Genomic DNA, 25,234 nt, shown 5'->3' with positions numbered 1-25,234 from the left:
AAACCTAGGAATCATCCTTGGCTTCTTTCCGTTCTACAACATCGTGATGACAGCCACTAGCCTAGCCAAAGCCTGAATTGCTCTAATAGTCCTTAACAGGCCTCGGCACTCTTTCTTTCTTTTCTCCAATCCATTTTCTGTTCATCAGCCAAATGATTTTTTTTTAATACAATGATTGAGTTATATCGTTCCCTATGTAAAACATTTCCCGTTGTACTCTGAATAAAATCCAAACCCTTTAGTAGAGATGTAAGGCCTTTTGCGATTGTGCACAGCACAACACACATGGCTTCACTGCATGACCTCCACCCTCTCTTTTCCTCCTTAAGCTCTAACCATACAGTCCTCCTTTGAAATCCTCGTCTAAACCCAATTATTTCCTAATTCTCTGCTTACTGTGTTCTTTCTCATTCTACTCTTTTTCCGTATTCTTGAGATGACTGGCTCCCTCTCAGAGCACTGTAATATTTTTCTTTTTATGATGTTTAGCATAGTTTGTGAGTGTCTGTTTATGTTCCTATTTGCTTATTGTTTATTTCAATTTTACCTAAATAAATGTATTCCATTGCCTAATAACCCCAAAGTAAGTATCAGCAGAGCATGGAATGTAAGAACTGCCTTAGAAATTCCAAAGGAGGAAGATCTTATTGCTTAGCATGATAAAAGATGACAGAATAAGATTGGTGTTTAAGTGGACACCTGAGCAATGGATAGGATTTAGATGAGAATAAATAATATCCTAGGTCAAGAATAACAAAAGACCAAAGGGATCTTATATCCCAATTCTTTATAATTTTGTTAACTCCAAAAACTTAAACATGGAAATTGGAAGTACCATAATAGTTTTAATCCATAACCAGAAATTATAAGTTTTAAACACTTCCTAGTCAGTAGTTCAAGAATCTTCTGTGAATTGATGATAGAATATAATAATAAAAATTGTGTGTCATGTATGATACTAACCTTGTTAAATTTATTTGCTCTTTGTTCCCCTGCTAATCCTATGAAGACACTGTTACCCCATTTTACATTGTAGTTGAGTAAACTCAGATACGGAGAGGCTAAGCAGTTTACTAGTTACACAACTGTTAAGTGGTTAAGATTTCCTCTGTGCTGGGATTGTGACTCATCAGTAGAGTACTCCACCTATCAGTGTAAGGCACTGGGTTTGTTCCTCGGCACTATATAAAAATAAATAAGTAGACCCTCATTGCTATACAAAATTACATATAAGAGGTTGTGAGAGGAATGGGAAAATAAACAAGGAGAGAAATGAATTACAGTAGATGGGGTAGAGAGAGAAGATGTGAGGGAAGGGGAGGGGGGATAGTAGGGGATAGGAAAGGTAGCAGAATACAACAATTACTAATAGGGCATTATGTAAAATTGTGGATGTGTAACCGACGTGATTCTGCAATCTGCATTTGGGGTAAAATTGGGAGTTCATAACCTACTTCAATCTAATGTATGAAATATGATATGTCAAGAGCTTTGTAATGTTGTGAACAACCAATTAAAAAAAAGTGAAAAAAATAAATAAATATTGTGACCACCTACAACTAAAAAAAAATAAATAAATTTTAAAAAGGTTTCTTCTAGCTCTTTGTAAGGGAAAACTTTTCCTTTACATTAAGGTTCAGGAAAGGGGCAGTGGGGGGAGGGGTTAATTAATAAGTATATAGAGCCAGCAAAAGAAATAGCCAATGGTAGATATAATTAAAGCTTATATACCTAACCTAATAGGGCAAGGAGGAGCTTCTGTAAGAAAATCAAATAGGTTTCTTTAGGATAGACAAATGGGTTTTTAGGAGAACAAATGAAAGATGAGAAAGTTTTTAATAACATTTTTGTCTGTACAGATATAAGTGTCTTTTCATTTACTTCAGGACCATCAAACTCCTTAGGGAATTTATGCTGACCTCATTTCCCAGAAATTACTATACTTAAATAAGGGAAGCTCCAGCAAAGCTATGTTTCTGCATCCATCAAATCTCAAATGTCTGAAGCTTAGATAATCTTTTATGCCAGATGAGGTACTGGGTGAGTCCCCACACGCTGAACTCACTCTCTCAACTACACACTAAAGCTTCCTCCTTTCATGGAAAGCCCAAACCTCAAATGTTTTGTCTCATTGTTCCTCAGGAGTACTATGCCAACTTTTAAATCTTACATCTCAATTTTTGATTCAGGAAATTCTAGTTCTACTGCATTGATATTTTAAAGGAAAGAGATAAAGAGGAAAAAAATAAACTTTCTCTTTCCCATTAGTTATATCCTTATTTTGTGAGACATTTCTCATAAGGGGAGATGTTTGAGATTGATATTATAATCTCTAGTTTTCAAGTGACTAAAGTGAAGTCTGGGAAAGGTGAGAGGTTTGGCCATAATGAGTTTCAAAGCTTTAATTTAATTTAAAGTGGAGTTACAGAGGTGGAATTTCAGCCCCCCAGTCTCCTCATTTCATTTCCATTATTATTTCTGGTACCAGCTAGAGAGAGAAGGAGTAGAAACTGTTTGGGGAAGTTGCAATGGAGGAGTGTCGCTTCTTTGCAAACATTTGTCATTTCATGTAGTGATTTTCAGTAGCGTATTCATAATTAATTTTATTTTACTTTCCTATGTTCCCAGTTTCTTTCCTCTATCATTATGTTACCAGGCAATGGGTTCTTCTATAGAGATACAGATAGTATAAGCATAAAGGAAATATTTAGCAAAACAAAATCACACTGTAGAGAACATGGAGTGGCTCTCCTAAGAGAGGAGGTAGCCTGGGGTTTTGCTTGTGGCAGATACTGTTGCTTGGTCTGGAAACCCCCCTCTTCATCTATTTGGAGCATTAATGCCATGCATTAATGAGCCTGTGCCAATTTTACCATGTTGGAAATTTTCCCATTAGTACCTATATGAAACCCATTGTGGGGGGATGCTGTCAAAACTACAACGTAAATGATATTACAGTGAGCCATGGGTCACTCAAAGGACAATTCCTCAGTGCTCAGCATATGCTTCAAAATTAGAAAGTCCCTTAAGCTGGATATATTCAGTTCTTATTAGTTTTAAGAAGCTTGTAGTCTTGACTATGAAGGAGGTGGTTTATGGACAAGGTTCTCCATCACCCAAGTGGAATGAGCCCCTATTTTCCCTTCTCTCATCCCCTTGCACATGTCTGTCTACCTACCAGTCTTATCTTTCATTCTAACTTAACTTTTTACTCAAAAATTTCCCTGTTTTCTTCTTTAGAACAATCAGTATCTATTCCCTGAAAGTTAACTGCTTTCAAGTTTTAAGTTCTATGTTTAATATCTTTCATTATAAAGTATGAGTGAATTTTTATTTTCATATTAGGGATTGCATATTTAGAAGAGATTCCCCCCCCCCGCCATGCCTACCTTTAATTTAGGGGTGAGAATAAAAGTTAGAAATTGAAAAGGAGAATGGGGGGGATCGCTATTAAACATCTCTCCCTAGATAAGCATGCACATATTTAATTACATTCATCATTTCAGAAACTCCCTAACATGTTTCATGACAAATTTGGTTTAGTACCAGAAATTCTGAAATGCTATGTGGCAAAATCTCCTATATGACATTATAGTTCTTTCCCAATGGTGGGCTTGCTGAGATGAGTTTTGATGTGATTTCTAGGAGAGGGGTGCAAATAAATTAACTGAAAAGGGAGACAAAATTCTTCTCCCAGAATAAAATATGAAAATACATACACAGGTAGGTAAATGGAAATTGATAAGACTTCAAGTATAAACTGATTGAAACAAAAGGAAAAGGTAGGGCTCTTAATTAAGTAATTGAAATAGGAAGTTTAAAGAAAAAGTAACATTCTGGAGAGTTTTGAAGTGTATTTTGAACATAAACACAAATGTTTTGAGGAATTGTTAATAGTAAATAAGGAATTAAATACAAAAATCTGAATAAACAGAATAAATTACAAATTTCAGGAATTATCAGGAATTGATTAGTTCTCCAGTATCTTAAATTTTTTGAATCTGAAACTTTATTTTAAATGCTTCATAATAACTTAGTTATTTCTTAGGAAAGACTTTTTTCCTGTCTCAATATAAAAAGTAATATACTCTTTTTATAGAAAGTTTTACATTTTCTAAGATCTAAAAATTACCTAGATATCCACTGATCAGATCAACTGATAATGCTACTTATGTGAAATATAAGAAATGCCTTATTAAACATTGAAGAGCTTTTAAGGCAGTAAGGAATTACAAACCAAAAGCAAATTGAAACTGGGAGCACAGAGCTAGGAAGCACCGAAGTTACTTTACTCTCAAACACTGTAACGGACTAGCTTATGAGACCCAGCTGTTAGATTTTTCAGAAATTTTACAACCTTACTGTTAAACATATGATTTATTTAAAATAAAATTATTTAAATGTACAAATAAATTATATTTTAAATATTAAAAACAAAAGTAATATTGAAAACTCAGCACTTCCAAGTTGTTTTCTGAGATCTAATTAAAATAATAGAAACATAAAGCAAATGTGACTAATATAAAATGCAAATGAAATCACAGATTTAAAGCTGAATTGCCCAGAACTCCCCTGCCCTACCCCACACTCCCAAACAAAATGAGGCAACAAAATCAAAGTTTATTAACAAATTTACGACAAAGGTAGATGAGAAAAGTATCCTCATGGATCCCAATATACAAGCAGATATGTACAAGCTATTAGCTAGAACCACCTATGATATGAGCTTCTGTATAGGAGAAACAACAGGAGAAGCCCCCAAATCAATCGGTACTTACTAGAGATGTAGTAGAATAATTTGAGAACATCAGTGAGGATTTTTGCACAGTCTACATTTTGAATGCAGTGCATCTGCAAATAGATATGAAGGGGCTGGGGCAGTCTGGGTCCCATAGCACAATTAGCCAGCTATAGCTCCCTATAAGTTCAAAGCTCCAAATAGGGAAGAAGTGCTGGGGATAAAATTAAAAAAAAATAGGATAGGGAAAATAGGGCAAAAGGAAATAGAAGGTCCATATTAATGAAATAAAATACAATGCCAGGAAAATTGCATAAAGATCATATCTTTGAGCAATTGTCAGAAACAACAAAAGAGGGAGCTCTAGAGCGCCTCAGCTACTGGAAAACCTTTCTTGACCTATAACTGTCTAAATGTTGAGGGAAACTAAATTCAAATAAAAATCAATAGTAGATAAAGATAGAATCCCATGGAAAGGTGTTTAAAAATTTAAAGGATCAGAATAATGTCTCTCTCTACAAGCAATAAAAGTATGCTAGAAATACATTACCATAAAACAAATGAAATGAACATTTCAAAATAAGTTAAAGAAAAATGATGGTATATGTGAAAGAACAAAATTAGTGAGTTGAAAGAACTCAGAAAATTATTAGAAATAAAGAAAAATGTTATTTAAAAATTAAATTTAAGTGGAAGAAACTATATTTCCTTAAGGAAGTAGGTAAATTCTTTTTGTTTTAATCAGAAAAGGAGATCTTATCCTTTCACCTCCTGATCCATTTGGTCCTGAAACCATTAAGGTGGAACAAAGCAAAATAGTTATCTGCAATTCAGGAGAAGGGACATTAAGGAGAGCTTTGGCAGCCAATTGGACTTAACCATGAGGAACGGGCTTCCATGCAGGCTATATCTTGGTTTAAGCAATGAGGGAAGCAAAATGAGCCTGAGCAGAATGAGGGAAAGCACATGTAAAAGTAGTCAGAGCCCAGGAAAGTGGTTAGTGGTGGGGGCAGAAGTTTGGTTACATACAGAGAGATTTATCAAATGAGTTTACATGTTAAGTCACTGTTACCCATGATTTTTCACTGTTGGAGTAAGACTTATAATATGGAAAGAAAGAAAACTAAATATAAATCCTGTAGTATTTGATTCAAATTGAAGAAATTGGTAAAAACTCAATAGTTTTTAGTGTACATAGATTTAAATATAAATATAGATCTAAGTGTGTGTGTGTGTGTGTGTGTGTGTGTGTGTGTGTGCGCGTGCGCGCGCGCATATATATTTCCCCAGAGTTCTGCCCACTGAGAGGGGCCTGGGCTCAGTGCCAACCCAATAGCAATGAAGATACCTAACATCCAGACCTTGCCTTCTAAATATTATTCCCCACTAAAATTACCAAGACTTTTTGGACAATTGGCTGGTTTCAGGGCTCAGGCATAGTTTATTTTGTAATATCTTATGCCAAAAAGCAAGGAAGTACTCAAATAATGAGCCATCAAAAGGACTCAAAATTGGGGCTGGGGTTGTGGCTCAAGTGGTAGAGTGCTTGCCTAGCATGGGTGAGGCACTGGGTTCGATTCTCAGCACCACATAAAAATAAAAAATGAAGATATTCTAAAAAAAAAAAAGACAAAAAATAAAACCTCAGAACTTCCACTGTCCAAATCAGGAACAATTTCAGCATCAAATTGGACTTAAATAAGTTAGGAATTATGAGTTCTTATCGATGTGAATTAATTAATTGAAAGTTTGAGACCAAAGAAATGTATATGTTTCAGTAATGTATTTACAAAAAGAAAAATTATTTTCTAGTAGAAAAAGTTGGCAAACATAACCTTCATCAAGTAATCACATACAATATAAGTGATCAAAGTTAGTAATGGGACAAATCAGAATTATTTATCACCTGATAGAGTGCATTGGGGAAGAATATAACATCTCTTCTGTTATATTTCTGCCAAAATTGTATAAGCACAATGTAGTCATTTAGAAACATCAGAAAAACCCCAATTGAGAGAGATCCTATTAAAATAATTGACCTGTAATCCTCATCGATGTCAAGATCACAAAGTCAGGGAAAACTTGACACTATTCCAACTGAAAGACTTAAAAGATACAGCAACTAAAAGCAATACATGAATTTGAACTAGAGCCTTCTAATATAAAGGACATTATTGGTGAAACTTTATTGGGTTGTTAATGTTACTTTCCCAATTGTGATGTTTTTGTAGAAGTATTCAGGATGATGAAACATCAGAGAAGCAAGTTACTCTCAAATGGTTCAGGAAAATGAAGTTTGTGATTGCTTCAATAGGAAATTGCAGATATGAAATTTGGCAGATTATTCAGTATGTACATAATAGAAGTACAATAAAAAAATAATAGTACAGAACAACACAACCTATAAACAGAACTTTTTTAATTTAAAATTTCAATACCTATCAGAAGCACATTTCATGTATTCAAGATGATAACCAGTATTGAGAAATACTACAAAAACATTTAAAGAAAAAAAGACTGTGGAATTCTGTCTTTACTCCTTAGGAAAAACTCCCTTAAGCCCCTTTGTTAGTACCAAAGAATTGAACCTGGGGCCTTGCACAAGCTAGGCAAATGCTCTACTACTGTTACATTCTCCCCACCCCCACACCGCCAATAAAGCCCTTTTAAAAGGAAGAAAAGTATTGTCAGCAGTATTTCATCAGAAGGCAATTATAGGACATAATGAAGAAACATGAAGAGTCAAACATACTTTCACCTATAAAGACTGTATTCAAACACATCAACAAAAAATTGGGATGATATTGTTTGTATAAATACTTGCTGAGGAAAGAAACAACCGTCAGCATTCAAAAGGATGAGAAGAGATACTGTTGTGAGGAATGGTGTTGGCATTAAGATGGATATAAGGAAGAGAGTATGGAACATGAAAAGGCTTTAATTGCTGACAATTTGAATAAAATACAGTTATCAGAAAAATGGGAGAATTTGAAGATGATATGAAAATGGAATAAGCTTTCTGGTTTTTAACTAGATATAAGAGACTAATATTTCATATCAGATCCGAGAAGATTGCTTATAGTAGGTGACCAAAGACAAACAAGTAAAGGTATAGTTAGCTTAGTGGTTGAGCCCTTTCCCAGCATGATTTAGGCCCTGGGTTTGATAGCTTGATATCAGCACCACAAAAAGAAAAAGGAAAAAAAAAAAAGGACAAATCTACTACTATATTTTTCATTCTTTCTCATTGTCTTACCTCTCCTACTTCTTTCTAACAAATCAACGAACCATACAGTGAGACTGTATTCCTATTACTACTATTTCATGACAAACTTCCCTTGAAACTTAATGGATCAAAACAACCATCCTAAGAATTCTGTATATTTAGAATTTAGGCCGAGTGCAGTGGCTCACACCTGTAATCTTAGTGTCTTGGGAACCAGAGGCAGGAGGATTGCAAATTCAAAGGCAGCCTCAGCAACTTAGTAAGGTCCAGAGCAACTCAGAAAGACCCTGTCTCTAAATAAAATATAAAAAGGGCTGGGGATGTGGCTCAGTTGTTAAGCACCCCTGGGTTCAATCTGTGGTACAGGACTGGAAGGTTTTTCTATTCCTTGCAGAATCAGCTGAGCTCATTTCATGGAATATAAAACTCAAAAAGAGTGGATGAGCTGCTTTAGCTGCTTTGGAGGATCCAGGGTGACCTCACTCCCATTATCTTGTGCCTTAGTTATACCTGGCTAGAAGTTTGGACTCAGAGAACCATCATCTGACCTGCAGTATGGTTATTGTAGAGTAGTAGGGCCTGTTTCATAGTGTCTGGCTTCCCCTCGGCATCCTGGCCTGTTTTAATCAAACCTTGAAAATCACACAAGATCATCAGGACTTGTCAGAAAAAAGCCCAAATTCAAAGAGAGGGGAATTAAGACTCTGCCTTTTGTTGGGGGAATGAAAGTTACATTGTATAAGAGCATGTGGAGGCACTTTTGGAAAATATAATCTGCCACAGTTATTTTGTAAAGGTTCTACACACACACACACACACACACACACACACGTAACCCAAATCATAAGAATAAAACTGGGATAAACACCAAAAGTTAACTCAAGTATTAAAACAATTTTCAGGTTTACTAATGAAGCAAACAAAAAGATTATGTAGTGGTTTATAAAAAGTGAGAAACATCTAACTATATGGCTATTCTTCCTATTTCTTGGAGAAGAAACAAAGGAGAAATCTATAAGTTTGCCATTTAAAAAAGAAGATGATGGGGCTGGGAGTGAGCTTAGTGGTAGGACTTCTGCCTACCTTGTGCACAGTCCTAGGTTCAACCCCTAGTACAGAAGCAAGGAAGTTTTCATGTATTCATACACATAATTATATATTATATACATATATAACAAAAAAAAGATGAATGTTTCACAGGGATGTGTGTATATGCTTATATTGTTAAAAATGAAGGAATAAGCTTTTCTTTACATATTTAGGAACAGGACAGAATAGGATGAGTAAAGGATAGAGGCTGAACTTCATTTTTTTAAAAATATTTTTTTAATTGTCAATAGACCTTTATTTTATGTATATGTGGTGCTGAGACTCAAACCCAGGGCCTCACACAATCTAGGCAAACATTCTACCACTGAGCCAAACCCCAGCCCTGGACATCCTTTTTAATATTCTTCTTGCTATAAGATTTGACTTTTGACTTATTTCACTTACTTACAAAAAAAAAAAAAATTTAAAAAGCAGCCCCTAAAAATTGAGTTTAAAGTAAAAAGAAACAAATGAACCTAAATGTGTATCCATTTGGCAGCCTTAACACCCAAGGAAGAATTATTCCAAGTGACTAAAACAGTAATTCAGCCAGGCATGGTGTTTCTGTCTATAATTTCAGCTACTCAGAAGGCTGATCACAAGTCCAGGGCCAACCTGGGCAACTTTGTACGACTTTGTTTCAAAATTAAAAATAAAAATGGCAGGGGATGTAGCTCAATGATTGTGAGCCTCTGCAGAGGAGAGAGGGGGCGGAACTCAAAACATATCTCCCATGGCCTATATATCTATCTGTAAATCTTAGCTTTGTCAACATATAATAAAGAAGATTTGTCATGATAGTTACATAGTAATGTGAGTTTTTTAATAATTGGTTGCCTCAGTTAATCATAATATCCATTAAAAAACATGATATGACAATGATGAAAGGAAAAGTGACCCAGCAGTATTTATTCTTACTCTGTCTTCTTAAGCTATATAACTCACAAGCAAATTGTTTGTTCTAAGACTAGGTTTATAAGAAAATCAAGTTTGATATAACATTGATTTAAAAGAAAAGACATAAATGCGTACAACTTTGTTATTGCAATATTTTTTTTTAAAAGTGCTACAAGTTTTTGTTAAAGATTGAGTAGTTCTTAATAGTTTAAAGTAGTCCATTTTCAAAATTATTCTTTTATATAAAATGTGTTAAATAAAAATATTTAGGAATGTTATTTCAGATTTTTTGCATCTTATTTTGACATTTGATAATTTATGAATTATTAAATTAGTTAAAATTTATCAGTTTGTTAAAGCACATTTTTATTATTGATCTTGCATAAGTTCTGTTTAAGAATATAAGGTTAACTGTTAAAGGTTAGTAATCAAAGCATCTAGTTCATTAATTTTTATAGCTTTTTTAAGACAAATTAGAATAAATTCTGGTTTTTAACATATGCACTTAATTTAGACAGTAAGGTAAGGTTGATAGTGCTGTTTGATTCATGGAATTGCATTAACTGATTAAATATTATATGAATGTAGAAAAATTCTAAGGCAGTTTAATTTCTGACACATTAAGAAGCTCATAATTTTTTAAGTTTTCATGTTGAACAAAATCTTATGCATTTTATTGTTTTAAATTCTAACCACATTTAATCTATTTTGAAACAGCTTAAACATTTAGCACTTTATCTTTAGGTAACTTATTTTTTTTGAGACTATAAAATAAAATTATTTCTCTTTTCCTTCCTTCAGAGTACAGTCGTTTTGAAGCTAAAATACATGACTTACGGGAGCAGATGATGAATAGTAGTATTAGTTCAGGGTCAGGTTCTCTACGAACTAGCCAGAAGCGATCCCTCTATGTCAGGTAAATGTTTTACTTCTAATTATAGTAATCTTTAATTATCTATGCATGCAAATTATTTCGGTATTTTCCACTGACTTAAGAAGTTTTACTATAAAAAATATATTACAAGTTAGTGAAATGTTTTTTAATGATTGATTTTCTGACAGTGTATCTATGAAGAGTTAGAATATTATAATTTCATTAGTGAAAGTTATGTAACCGTTTGAATAATCATGAGAAAGACAAGATAAATGTGAACTTGGAAGTATTTTTAGATTGGTGTTTTAGGAATACAAACCTGACATATTATACCACACTTAGATTTACTTGTATCATTTATAATAGGATATATTCCATTTGAGTAACTTATAAATTACCTTGGCAGTTTCTTTAAAAATAAAGAGAGCAAATGAAAATAATAAGTGCTAGGGGCAGTAGTACAAGCTTGTTATCCCAGCTATTAGGGAAATGAGACAGGAGAATCACAAGTTTGAGACCAGCCTCTGTAACTTAGAACCTGTCCCAAAATTTAAAGGGCTGTTTTGTTTTGTTTTGTTTTTGGGGAGGGGGGAGTTAGTTCAGTGGTAAAGCACCCCTGGTGATTTATGAAATACTTAAACAAAAAGAAAAACATTTTGTACACTTGTTTGGAGTACATTTATTTATTTATTTATTTATTTATTTATTTATACCAAGGATTGAACCCAGGAGCACTTAACCACCATGCCATACCCCCAGACTTTTTTAACTTTTTAGTTTGAGACAGGGTCTCACTAAGTTGCTGAAGCTGGCTTTTAATTTGTGATCCTCCTGCCTAGCCTCCTGAGCTGCTGGGATTATAGGTGTGCACCATCACACCTGGCCATTTTTATTAATTTTTTAAAGATGTAACACTCTAATTTTAAAGTTCGTATATTATCAAAAAGCCTCATAATGAAAAGTAATAGTCAACTCCTACCAGCCTCTAGTTTCATTCTCTTAAAACAGTTATCTTCCATTTTCAAAGCAAACTCCCTTGCCTTTGCCTCTTAATTTCTAAATAACATGTATATATTACTGTTTTCTACTTTAAACATTATGGACTTACTGCCATTGTGTTCCCCTACCACACCATTCATTCTGCCTCTTATTATATGACCCACACATAATCCCTATCACTGTCAATAAAATTAATAGTATTGAGAGCCATGTGTCTAAATAAGCCTCTACAGTTTTTTCACAACATGTGGACACATAAATGGTCTTAATCAGATGGAGTTTCTTCCCATTTTTGTGCTCCAGTAGTTGCTCTGTAGACTGGCTGTACATTCTCAAAAAGGACCTCCCTTTGCCATTACCCTGTTCCCTTTGCCTCTTTACTATATCAGGATATGTTTCTTGCGTGTCACATTTTCTTCTTAATTTTCTTTTGTTTTCCTAAAGTGATTCTCTAGTAAATTCCTGAGAAAAGATTGGGTGGGAGGTATTTATTTATTTATTTATTTATTTATTTATTTATTGAGTCTTAGCATGTCTGAAAGTGACTCTATTCTGCTTTCTCAATTAGAATTTAGTGGGGAGGGGTAATATCCTGTTCTGTTTTCCAAGAGTTCCTTCTTGTTATCTGATTGTTCCTTTTTGTCATTTTTTTTATTTCATAAACGTGATAACTAATGTTTTTCTGAGGTTTTATATTTCTAGTATTCTCTGTGTTTTTATTTTATAGTTAAACTATTTTCTTTAGTTTTTTATATGTGAGGTGTTCTTTAACTATTCAGTGATCCTTGTTTTCCATTCTTAAGAACAGAGAATGAAACTAGAGGGTTTAATCTCCTGCCAGCAATATAAACCAGATTGCTAGAATTTTCTTTTTCAGTATATGGATTTCCTGTTCATTCACTTGTTTTCAATCTAACTTCTTCCTACACCCCTCCAAGTTCCACAGCTCCTAGCTTCTCAGACTCAAGTTTCTCTAAGATTAAACCTCTGGTCTTCTATAGGACTAGAAATGGGAAAAGGGGCCTGGAAGATCTAATGGCTATATAAAGTTTCCACCTTCTGTTTTCAGTAGTATAACTTATCCCTGCTTACCTGCATACTGTACACCTCTAATTTTTGAGCATATCTAAAGTTCTTATGGAATAAATCTTGTTTCAGTATCCCTTTCTTCAGGTACCCTAGTTATAGCTTCTCTTAGTCTGCTAAGCATAGGTATCATCCAAAAATATTATTAAAATCTCTTTTCTCCTATTGTCCTCTTTTTTATTTTTATTTTTCACTGTCATTATAATGAGTTTCAAGATGGAAAGGAAATAAACAAATATAGGCAGTCTGCCACCGTTAACCAGAGGTTCATGGTTCTTTACTTTCAAAAAATAAAAACAAGGCTATGAAAGATCATAGTTGATGCCTTTTTATAAATCTCTGAAACAAACTAAACCATTATAATGTTTCAACCCAATAAGTCCAAAGTTTTCAGTTCTGTAAATATTTCAACAAAGTTAGAACAGGTTCATTAAAATATATTGGAAATCATAATATAGAGCTCATATAGCCTTTATATTTTTTCATATATGTATATGTCCCACATCTGAGACAATGGGACAACATGTGATAAAAACTAAAGCAACAACAACAACAATAGCAAAAAGGATCAAGACAATTAATAAACACTGTATTCAAAACAGTGGTTTCAAAACTTTATAATAATGATATAAAACTTTATAATGATGATTAACTCTTGATCCAAGGGAAGAAGGATCAGAGAGAGAATATATAGGTAAGTAAATTATTGGTAATGGTCAAAGTGTTCATTATACTCTTACAATTAATAACTCATGTATTCCATGCATTTATTTTTTTTAATGAATCAAATATGACAAAAGATAGTGCTAACAGAATAGAGATTGTGGATGATTTCTTTTGACCATTTATTCATCAGTAATATACTTCTATTTTGTGATTCAAAAGTTGAATTTTTTACTAAAATGTTGAGATAATATTTTCCCTTTTCTGAATGTATTTTGACTTTTTTCTGTTGAGGTACTTTATTTTTTATTTTTTAATATGTTAATTTGTATCCTCATCTTCTAAATATTTTCGTACATGTTAAGTAAGCCATCTCACTTAACTTCCACATACTTCTCTGAGACCATTAGCCTTGAAAGGAAAGATCACATTTGAAAAACATGAATTGCCAGTTCATTCATTTACTCCATCATGTAACTCCATCTCTCATCAGATTTTACTTCAGGAGAAAAGTTTCTAAAAATTGAGTAGCATGGAAGGCTGTGGATATGGCTCAGTGTTAGAATGTTTGCCTCGCATATGCAAAGCCCAGTTTCATTGTCTAGCATCACAGAAGAATTTAAAAAAAGTTGGGTAGAATGAAAAAAGAGTAGGATTTGTATCCTCATTTGTGATTATCAAATTGGAATAAAAAAATAAATAGTATTTAAAATGTAATTATTGGAATTCTTATTTATTTGTTCATTTTTTTGTCAGTTTTAGCAGTACTCAGGATTGAACCTAGGACATGTACGCTACCACTAAGCTACAACCTCAGCCCTTTCTTGTACTCTAAAGAGAATTTATTTGAATTTAAAAATTAAATTTGTTTATATATTGTACACAAATTAATCAAGTGACAGCTCACAATATTTTTATCAAAATTTTCAATATTCTTAACATTTTGCAATTGCCAAAGTAATAAAGCATTTTTTCCAAAATATTCGGCAGCTGATATATTCATTTGTATTTTTCATTCTTGTTTTCTGAACAAATGGAAGAAGGAATGATTAATGGAATAATCACAATTTTGATTTATTCTTTTAGTTCACAACTATTGGATCAAATTTATCAGGGAATTTGTTTTCAGGTGTCTAGTTAAAGTAAACAGAAGAGTATCTCTTAATGTTTACTTTCTATTATTTTAGAACAACTCTCTAGATTTGTCTCTATTTTGGAATTCAGTATGGGTTGCCATTGGATTTTACTTACAGCATTTTTTGGTTTGGGTATTGGTTTCTTTTGGTTTGGTTTGGTTATGAAATGGAGTCTCACTACATTTTCCAGACTAGCCCCAAACTCCTGGGCTCAAGCAATTCTCCTGCCTCAGCCTCCCAAATAGATGTGTCAACACACTCAAAAGCATTTTTTAAATTTCTTGTACACATTTTACCAAATTTGATCTAATCCTCAGAATAACCCTACAAAATATTATTAGCCCTGTTTGATAGATAAGAAAAGCCTCAGGAGAATCAAATAAACTGCCCAAAGTAAAAGCAAACACAAACACTACAATATAACTCCAATAAGTAGAGGACATACCACTCAAGCCCTCAAGTCTGATTCCAAAGCACCTGCTAATTCATCTATACGAGCACTGTCCAAAAGAAATATAATATGAGCCACATATATTGGTTTTAATTTTCTGAAAGTCACATTTAAAAAAAAAAAGAAAACTATTTCTCCTACAATATTGAAAGAAATAGGTGATATGTCTAATAAACTATTTCCATAACAAGTTGATTTGATACTTCTTTTGTCTCATTTTCTTGTGCATATAGTACAATATTGATCTTGGCATTATCTTGCCTACTATAGTATAATACTAGTTTAATTATCCAAGTTATATATACTTTGAGAATCCTATATTTATTTAAAATTGATTAATACCACAATAATAAATAATTATGGGCTTTTCTTCTTCTGAATCTAGAGCCCTTTTTGATTATGACAAGACTAAAGACAGTGGCCTTCCCAGTCAGGGACTGAACTTCAAATTTGGAGATATCCTCCATGTTATTAATGCTTCTGATGATGAGTGGTGGCAAGCCAGACAGGTTACACCAGATGGTGAAAGTGATGAAGTTGGAGTGATTCCCAGTAAACGCAGGTAAATATGTTTGTTTGTTTGTTTGTTTGTTTTACCACTTGAAAGTAGGGCATAAATAGCATTAAAAAATTGCTGTTTCTTTACATTTCTTTTACTGTATAATATGGATGGACCTGGAAGACATTATGCTAAGTGAAATTAACTAGACACGTGAAGACAAATATTGGATAATCTCATTTGTATATGAAATCTTAAATAGCAAACTCAGACATTAGAGTGGTGGTTACTAGGGGTTAGGGGAACGAGGAATGGGAAGATGTTGGTCAAGAGACACAAAGAGCAAATACCAGAAATCTTATGTATACGATGGCAAGCCACAGGTAACAATACTATACTGTATTCTTGAATTTTGCTCAGTAGGTAGATCCCAAGTGCACTTTACCATCATCAGCAATCCAAAAAAGATAACTAAGTAATAGATTTTTTAATTAGCTTAACTGTAATGATTATTTTACAATGTTTGTCTATCAAATCAAATTGTGTGCCTTAAATATGCATAATTAGATTTTTAAAACACCAAGACAACTGAATAAATTTCTTTTATTGAAGTGTTGATTTTATACTTTGTTTTCCAATATTGTGCTTCACAACCATTTAATTTTATTCACATTTCATTGTAACCAACGGCATAATTAGAAGATATGATGCCCCCAAACAGATCTCTTTAAAGTTCCTCCTGGTTGCTAGAAAAATAAATAACTCTTGTGTTACTATGCCATGTGTCTATTCTATACCAGTAAAAGGAGACAGAATTAAAAGTGTCTGTACTTTTCCTATGTTAAGGGGTAATAGGACTTACATTTTTTAAGCTTTTGATTGTGTACATTGCCTCCTTTAGATTTAATAGAATTATATGCAAATTTTAAAGAAATATTTAGTGGGAAACTTCACTTCTTCTTTTTCTTGATTAACTTAGACCTGTTGGTACTGTCTTTGCTCTTTATTTTTAACCATTCATTTTTGTGATTCATTAATGCATGTTTACCATCTAGTGGCAAAAGTGATTATATACAAATGTCTTTAGTATGATCCATAATTGGGGGGGTGGGCCTAGAGAACAATGGACAAACTTTGGATTGGGCAGGAGGGAGTGAGGGGAGGGAAGGGGGTGTGGGGGTGAGAAGGATGGTGGAATGCGATGAACATTATTGTGCGCGCGCGCGCTCTCTCTCTCTCTCTCTCTCTCTCTCTCTCTCTCTCTGTATATATATATATATATATATATATATATATATATGTATGATTGCATGAATGGTGTGACTCTGCGTCATATACAGCCAGAGAAATGAGAGGTTGTGATCCATTTTTGTACAATAAATTGAAATGCATTCTGCTGTCACGTGTAACTATTTAGAACAAATTAAAAAAAAAAAAAGTATGGTCCCAGTTTAGAGTACCTTACAAGGTCTCTGAAATGTTGACTGTCTGTACTTTTGTAAGCAAAGTATTAAAATGGCAGCTTATAATTCCTCCAAGATAGTTTTAAGATAGCCAGCAAAAATAATAATGTCTGTTAGTTAATTGATTTGAGATAAAGCTTATGATGTAATAAACATACTTTTGGGGGGCTGGGGTTGTGACTCAGCAGTGGAGCACTCGCCTAGCACATGCCGGGTGCTGGGTTCTGTCCTCAGCACCAGTAAAAATGAATAAAGGTATTGTTTCAAACTAAAACAAAAACAAAATATTTTTTTAAAGAACATGCTTTTTCTTATTGAGTTGAATTTATATTTTGTTGGAATCACTATAATTGGTAAATATACAAATTATTTATAAACCATCTATAAACCTCTTTCTATATTTTGTACAAAAAAGTAGTATTAATCTGTTCTTGTGGTGCTGGGGATAAAACTTTCGGCATCATGCATACTAGACGAGTGCTCTATCACTGAGCTACACTCATCCCTAGCCCAAGGATAGTATTATTAAAGTATTTAATTTAAAGTAATTAATCTTTAATTTAATTATTAAAGATTTTGTAATTGTGGTTTTAGGGTTGGTTTATAACTTATTGGGTAGATCCCCATACTTAGCAAGATCCATCTATGTGCAATCTTATGTTTGATGGCAAATTCTCTTTTAGCAATGCAGCCCCTTAATGTAACTTTTTCCCAAAATAGAATATATTCTGTTTAAAATTCAAAAATGCCTCCTCCCCACATTCTTGAGTCAGTAGAAACCTCATATCTTAAATGTTAAGGTCAGAGTTCCTAAAAATTTTCTTATCCCTTGGAACCTCATATCTCACAAAGGCTCTCCATGTACCTGCAGCCAATGTTTGATGAAAAGAGAATTAAAAATTACTGTAAGAGATATATCTTGAGACCCTACCATTCCCCAAATTCATGAGTAGCATTACAGAATATAATTTTTCTCCAGTAAAATATAGTATGAAACTACAACTAACTAGGCTATTTCATTCATGAATATATTCTAAATTTGTTTTTCCTTAAATTGAATTGTCTCCTACTTAGACTTCTTTACTTCTAAAAATTATAATTACTTCAATTCTTGACTTTCTTTCAGAGAAAGAAAACCTGAAAATTACTAAATTCAGTAAAGAAATAAACACCTTTTATTTTTATTTTTTTTTATAAGACAGAGATTTTACTCACTCAATATTAATATTTAATATGGATTCTCATAACACAATTTTCTTGGCCTAACCTAACAAGGATCACATAGAACAACTCTGTCAATTATCACACATTTTATTTTATTTTTTTTTGCAAATTAATTAAATTAATTTATTTTTTATTTTTTTTAATTTTATTTTTTTTATTGGTTGTTCACAACATTACAAAGCTCTTGACATATCATATTTCATACATTAGATTGAAGTGGGTTATGAACCCCCAATTTTACCCCAAATGCAGATTGCAGAATCACGTCGGTTACACATCCACAATTTTACATAATGCCCTATTAGTAATTGTTGTATTCTGCTACCTTTCCTATCCCCTACTATCCCCCCTCCCCTCCCCTCCCATCTTCTCTCTCTACCCCATCTACTGTAATTCATTTCACTCCTTGTTTATTTTCCCATTCCCCTCACAACCTCTTATATGTAATTTTGTATAGCAATGAGGGTCTCCCTTCATTTCCATGCAGTTTCCCTTTTCTCTCCCTTTCCCTCCCATCTCATGTCTCTGTTTAATGTTACTCTTTTCTTCCTACTCTTCCTCCCTGCTCTGTTCATAGTTGCTCTCATTATATCAAAGAAGACATTTGGTATTTGTTTTTTAGGGATTGGCTAGCTTCACTAACCATAATCTGCTCTAGTGCCATCCATTTCCCTGCAAATTCTATGATTTTGTCATTTTTTATTGCTGCATAGTACTCCATTGTGTATAGATGCCACATTTTTTTATCCATTCATCTATTCAAGGGCATCTGGATTGGTTCCACAGTCTAGCTATTGTGAATTGTGCTGCTATGAACATCAATGTGGCAGTATCCCTGTAGCATGCTCTTTTAAGTTCTTCAGGGAATAGTCCGAGAAGGGCAATAGCAGGGTCAAATGGTGGTTCCATTCCCATCTTTCCCAGAAATCTCCAAACTGCTTTCCAAATTGGCCGCACCAATTTGCAGTCCCACCAGCAATGTACAAGTGTACCCTTTTCTCCACATCCTCGCCAGCACTTGTTGTTTGACTTCATAGTGGCTGCCAATCTTACTGGAGTGAGATGGTATCTTAGGGTGGTTTTGATTTGCATTTCTCTGACTGCTAGGGATGGTGAGCATTTTTTCATGTACTTGTTGATTGATTGTATGTCCTCCTCTGAGAAGTGTCTGTTCAGGTCCTTGGCCCATTTGTTGATTGGGTTATTTGTTATCTTATTGTCTAATTTTTTGAGTTCTTTGTATACCCTGGATATTAGGGCTCTATCTGAAGTGTGAGGAGTAAAAATTTGTTCCCAGGATGTAGGCTCCCTATTTACCTCTCTTATTGTTTCTCTTGCTGAGAAAAAACTTTTTAGTTTAAGTAAGTCCCATTTGTTGATTCTTGTTATTAACTCTTGTGCTATGGGTGTCCTATTAAGGAATTTGGAGCCCGACCCCACAATGTGTAGATTGGAGCCAACTTTTTCTTCTATCAGACGCAGAGTCTCTGATTTGATGTCAAGCTCCTTGATCCATTTTGAGTTAACTTTTGTGCATGGCGAGAGAAAGGGATTCAGTTTCATTTTGTTGCATATGGATTTCCAGTTTTCCCAACACCATTTGTTGAAGATGCTATCCTTCCTCCATTGCATGCTTTTAGCCCCTTTATCAAATATAAGATAGTTGTAACTTTGTGGATTAGTCTCTGTGTCCTCTATTCTATACCATTGGTCCACCCGCCTGTTATGGTACCAGTACCATGCTGTTTTTGTCACTATTGCTCTGTAATATAGTTTGAAATCTGGTATTGCTATACCGCCTGATTCACACTTCCTGTTTAGAATTGCTTTTGCTATTCTGGGCCTTTTATTTTTCCATATGAATTTCATGATTGCTTTGTCTATTTCTACAAGAAATGCCGTTGGGATTTTGATTGGCATTGCATTAAACCTATAGAGAACTTTTGGTAATATCGCCATTTTGATGATGTTAGTTCTGCCTATCCATGAACAGGGTATATTTTTCCATCTTCTAAGATCTTCTTCTACTTCTCTCTTTAGGGTTCTGTAGTTTTCATTGTATAAATCTTTCACCTCTTTTGTTAGGTTGATTCCCAAGTATTTTATTTTTTTTGAGGATATTGTGAATGGAGTGTTTTTCCTCATTTCCGTTTCAGAAGTTTTGTCGCTGATATACAGAAATGCCTTTGATTTATGCGTGTTGATTTTATATCCTGCCACTTTGCTGAATTCATTTATTAGTTCTAGTAGTTGCTTTGTAGACCCTTTTGGGTCTTCTAGGTATAGAATCATGTCATCTGCAAATAGTGATAATTTAAGTTCTTCTTTTCCTATTTTTATGCCTTTAATTTCTTTCGTCTGTCTAATTGCTCTGGCCAGTGTTTCGAGAACTATATTGAATAGAAGTGGTGATAGAGGGCATCCCTGTCTTGTTCCAGATTTTAGAGGGAATGCCTTTAACTTTTGTCCATTCAGAATGATGCTAGCCTGAGGCTTAGCATAGATAGCTTTTACAATGTCAAGGTAAGTTCCTGTTATTCCTAGTTTTTCTAATGTTTTGAACATAAAGGGATGCTGTACTTTGTTGAATGCTTTTTCTGCATCTATCAAGATGATCATATGGTTCTTATCTTTAAGTCTATTGATCTGGTGAATAACATTTATTGATTTCCGTATATTGAACCATCCTTGCATCCCAGGGATGAATCCTAATTGATCATGGTGCACAATTTTTTTGATGTGTTTTTGTATTCGATTCGCCAGAATTTTATTGAGGATTTTTACATCTAGGTTCATTAGAGATATTGGTCTGTAGTTTTCTTTCTTTGAGGTGTCTTTGTCTGGTTTCGGAATCAGGGTGATGTTGGCCTCATAGAATGAATTTGGAAGAGCTCCCTCTTTTTCTATTTCCTGAAATAACTTGAAAAGTATTGGTACTAATTCTTCTTTAAAGGTTTTGTAAAACTCCGCTGTATACCCATCCGGTCCTGGGCTTTTCTTGGTTGGTAGTCTTTTGATGGATTCTTCAATTTCATCCATTGATATTGGTCTGTTCAAATTGTGTGTATCCTCCTGACTCAGTCTGGGCAAATCATATGACTTAAGAAATTTATCGATGTCTTCACTATCTTCTATTTTATTGGAATATAGGTTTTCAAAATAATTTCTTATTGTCTTCTGTATTTCTGTAGCATCTGTTGTGATATTGCCTTTTTCATCCCATATGTTAGTAATTTGAGTTCTCTCTCTTCTTCTCTTCATTAGCATGGCTAAAGGTCTGTCGATCTTATTTATTTTTTCGAAGAACCAACTTTTAGTTTTGTTAATTTTTTCAGTAGTTTCTTTTGTTTCAATTTTATTGATTTCCACTCTGATTTTAATTATTTCTTGCCTTCTGCTACATTTGCTGTTATTTTGCTCTTCCTTTTCTAGGGCTTTGAGATGAAGTGTGAGCTCATTTATTTGTTGGTTTTTTCTTTTTTTGAGGAATGACCACCAGGCGATGAATTTTCCTCTTAAAACTGCTTTCATTGTGTCCCATAAATTCCGATATGTTGTGTCTGTATTTTCATTTATCTCTAAGAATTTTTTTGATTTCCTCCTTTATGTCTTCTGTAACCCATTGATCATTCAGTAACATATTGTTCATTTTCCATGTGATGTAGGATTTTTCCTTCTTTTATCATTGATTTCCAGTTTCATTCCATTATGATCAGATAAAATGCAAGGTATTATCTCCATCCCTTTATATTTACTGAGGGTTGCCCTATTGCATAATATATGGTCTATTTTTGAGAAGGATCCATGTGCTGCTGAGAAAAAAGTATATCCACTTGATGATGGTTGATATATTCTATATATGTCAGTTAAGTCTAGGTTATTGATTGTGATATTGAGTTCTATAGGTTCTTTATTCAACTTTTGTTTGGAGGATCTGTCCAATGGTGAGAGAGGTGTGTTGAAGTCACCCATAATTATTGTGTTGTGGTCTATTTGATTCTTGAACTTGAGGAGAATTTGTTTTATGAATGTCGCAGCACCATTATTTGGTGCATAAATATTGATAATTGTTATGTCTTGTTGGTGAATGGTTCCTTTTAACAGTATATAATGTCCTTCTTTATCCCTTTTGATTAACTTAGTCTTGAAGTCGATTTTATTCGATATGAGGATGGCCACCCCTGCTTGCTTACGAGGACCGTGTGCGTGGTATATTTTTTCCCATCCTTTCACCTTCAGCCTGTGTATGTCTTTTCCAATCAGATGTGTCTCCTGGAGGCAGCATATTGTTGGATTTGTTTTTTTAATCCATGATACCAGCCTATGTCGCTTTATTGGAGAGTTTAAGCCATTAACATTCAGAGTTACTATTGATATATGGTTTGTACTTTTATCCATGTTTTATTATTTATCCTTTTTTTAAAAAATTTAGTTTGTTTCTCCATGATTATCTTTTTCCTCGCCCTCTGTCTTTACTGAGGCACTTCCTACTGATGGTTTTGGTTATTGTTTTTCATTTCTTTCTCGTGTAGTGTTTTGCTCAAAATGCTTTGCAATGCTGGTTTTCTGGCTGCAAATTCTTTTAACTTTTGTTTATCATGAAAGATTTTTATTTCGTTGTCATACCTGAAGCTTAATTTTGCTGGATACAGAATTCTTGGTTGGCATCCATTGTCTTTCAGTGTTTGAAATACATTGTTCCATGACCTTCTTGCTTTCAGCGTCTGTGATGAAAAATCCGTTTTTCACCTTATTGGTTTACCCCTGAATGTAATCTGTCTCCTTTCTCTTGTAGCTTTTAATATTTTCTCTTTGTTCTGTATATTGGATATCTTCATAACAATGTGTCTTAGCGTTGGTCTACTGTGATTTTGTGTGTTCGGTGTCCTGTATGCATCTTCAATTTGTATATCTGTTTCCTTTTTTATTTCTGGAAAGTTTTCTGTAATTATTTCATTCAACAGGTTACTCATTCCCTTGGTTTGAATCTCTGTACCTTCTTCTATCCCGATGACTCGTAAGTTTGGTTTTTTTATGTTATCCCATAACTCTTGGATGTTTTTCTCATGATTTTTTACCAGCCTTTCTGAGTTGGCTAGACTCTTTTCAAGATGATATATTTTGTCTTCATTATCTGACGTTCTGGCTTCTACTTTCTCCACTCTGCTAGTGATACTCTCAATTGAGTTTTTAATTTGGTTTATCGTTTCCTTCATTTCTAGAATTATTATTTGATTATTTTTTATAATCTCTATCTCCTGATAAAGATGCTTAACTTCTTCTTTTATCTGTTTATGTAATTCATTCTCAATGTGTTCTTTTGCTGCTTGAATTTGCTGTCTTGTGTCCTCTTTAAGGTTCCATTCCATCTGTCTAAGGTGTTCCTTGAGTTCTTTATATGACCATTTTTCTGATGACTCTAGGTCCTCCTGAATATTTAGGCTGTCCTGCATTGTTTGTACTCCTTTTCTTCCTTGCTTTTTGAAGCTGCTCATATTACTTCTTGTTCTGTTTGACTGATGAGTTACTGTTTACTCCTATAAATTTATTAGATGCTTGGGAGGAAAGGTATTAGAAGGGAAGGGAAGAAGTCACTAAAGAGAATGAGAGTAAGCAGGTAGAATTCAAGGAAGGGGGGATAAGATAATTGAAAAGAAATGAAAAGACAAAAGAAGAAAAAAAATAGGAACGAAAAAAGAAAAAAAATTTTTTTAAATAATAAAAAAATTTAGAAGAAAAAAATTTTTTTAAATTGTAAAAAAAATTTTAAAAAAACAAGAAAGGAAAATGAAAGAAAAACCCAAATCAAAAAAAAAAAAAAAGAGAGAAAAGAAAAAAGAAAAAAAAAACTAATAAATGCAGTCTTAGAGTTTGATTAACTTCTCTTCCAGTAGGTGGCGCTGTGCCCACCAGGCCAAGTTTCTCCTGTCAATATGTGGGAACCAATCACTGTGCAGCAGCTCCTCCCAGACTGGGCGAGTCTCCAATCCTGAGTGCCTAGTGCCTCCTCTTGTGTCTAGTCACTTCCCACTTTCCCTCTAGCCAGGCCCCTCTCACTGGTGCCGTTCACCACAATACTGGCTACACACCAGGTCTGCTGCTCCCGGGAGCCCTGTTTTCATGAACGACTGGGCTCACTCTTCCAGTTTGCCATTCCCTCAGACCCTAAGTTGGTAGAGCTTGGGGCTGAGAATCCTCAGTGAATTTTACTTGCCCTCCGGTAGCCACGCCCCCCAGTAGCTGGTGCAAGAGACCTCAGCTGTCAGCACTGGTGGGAGCAGTAGTTCCGCACCACGGGTCCCACGCCGCCTCAGATTCCCTCGGTCTGGCTATCATGCTCACGGGAGAGCTGGGAGGGGCCCTTAAGGTTTCCCCGATGTGTGGAGAGGGAAGGCTATGGAATTACACACCTGTATATGTAGATTTCAATGAAGTTATCTCCTCCGCCGCAGTCTGATGACATCAGTTCTCTGCCATGGTTGTATCTCTTGCAAATGGCGACAGTTCGTTTCCCTTTGCCGGGCGACCAATGCAACGGGTGGGTCCTTACTGTCTCTCCCAAGCCCCGTTTCAAACCTGTGGCCACTACCTATGAAGGCTCGGTAGGCATTTACCTCCGTAGGATGAGAAGGGCTGACCAGTTGTTTCAGCCGGATGGATTAGTGCTGAGTCACAGCTGTTTGTCTACGGGAATCAGGCGAACGGGAGCTTGAATTCAGCTGATCCGGGCTCAGTGTGTGTTCTGAGAGGCCCAGACTGTTCGCCCCAGATCCACATCAGCTCAGCATTGCCTAGTGATCCTGAGCAAACAGATTTAGGTTGTTTACGACTCCCTATGCCTGCACAGCTGAAGAGGTCAGAGACTTGATCTCTCTGCGCCCGCCGCCAT

General features: G+C 34.5%; 1 protein-coding gene across 8 annotated transcripts in view; it reads left to right on the top strand.

Moving 5' to 3' along the window:
* The window catches only part of DLG1 (discs large MAGUK scaffold protein 1), a 275,660-nt gene that overhangs the window by 205,620 nt on the left and 44,806 nt on the right, over positions 1-25,234 (top strand). For all 8 annotated transcript variants that reach the window (XM_081300853.1, XM_081300858.1, XM_081300857.1 and 5 more), the window contains 2 exons: positions 10,752-10,866; positions 15,545-15,721. In XM_081300853.1, the coding sequence (XP_081156979.1) occupies positions 10,752-10,866; positions 15,545-15,721 (292 nt within the window). The remainder of the gene's footprint in view (positions 1-10,751; positions 10,867-15,544; positions 15,722-25,234) is intronic.

Source organism: Spermophilus citellus, assembly GCF_964194105.1.
Source record: "Spermophilus citellus genome assembly, chromosome: 7".
NCBI lineage: Eukaryota > Metazoa > Chordata > Mammalia > Rodentia > Sciuridae > Spermophilus > Spermophilus citellus.
The sequence above is the reverse complement of the archived record's forward strand: the minus strand, read 5'-3'. Positions and strand labels throughout refer to the sequence as shown.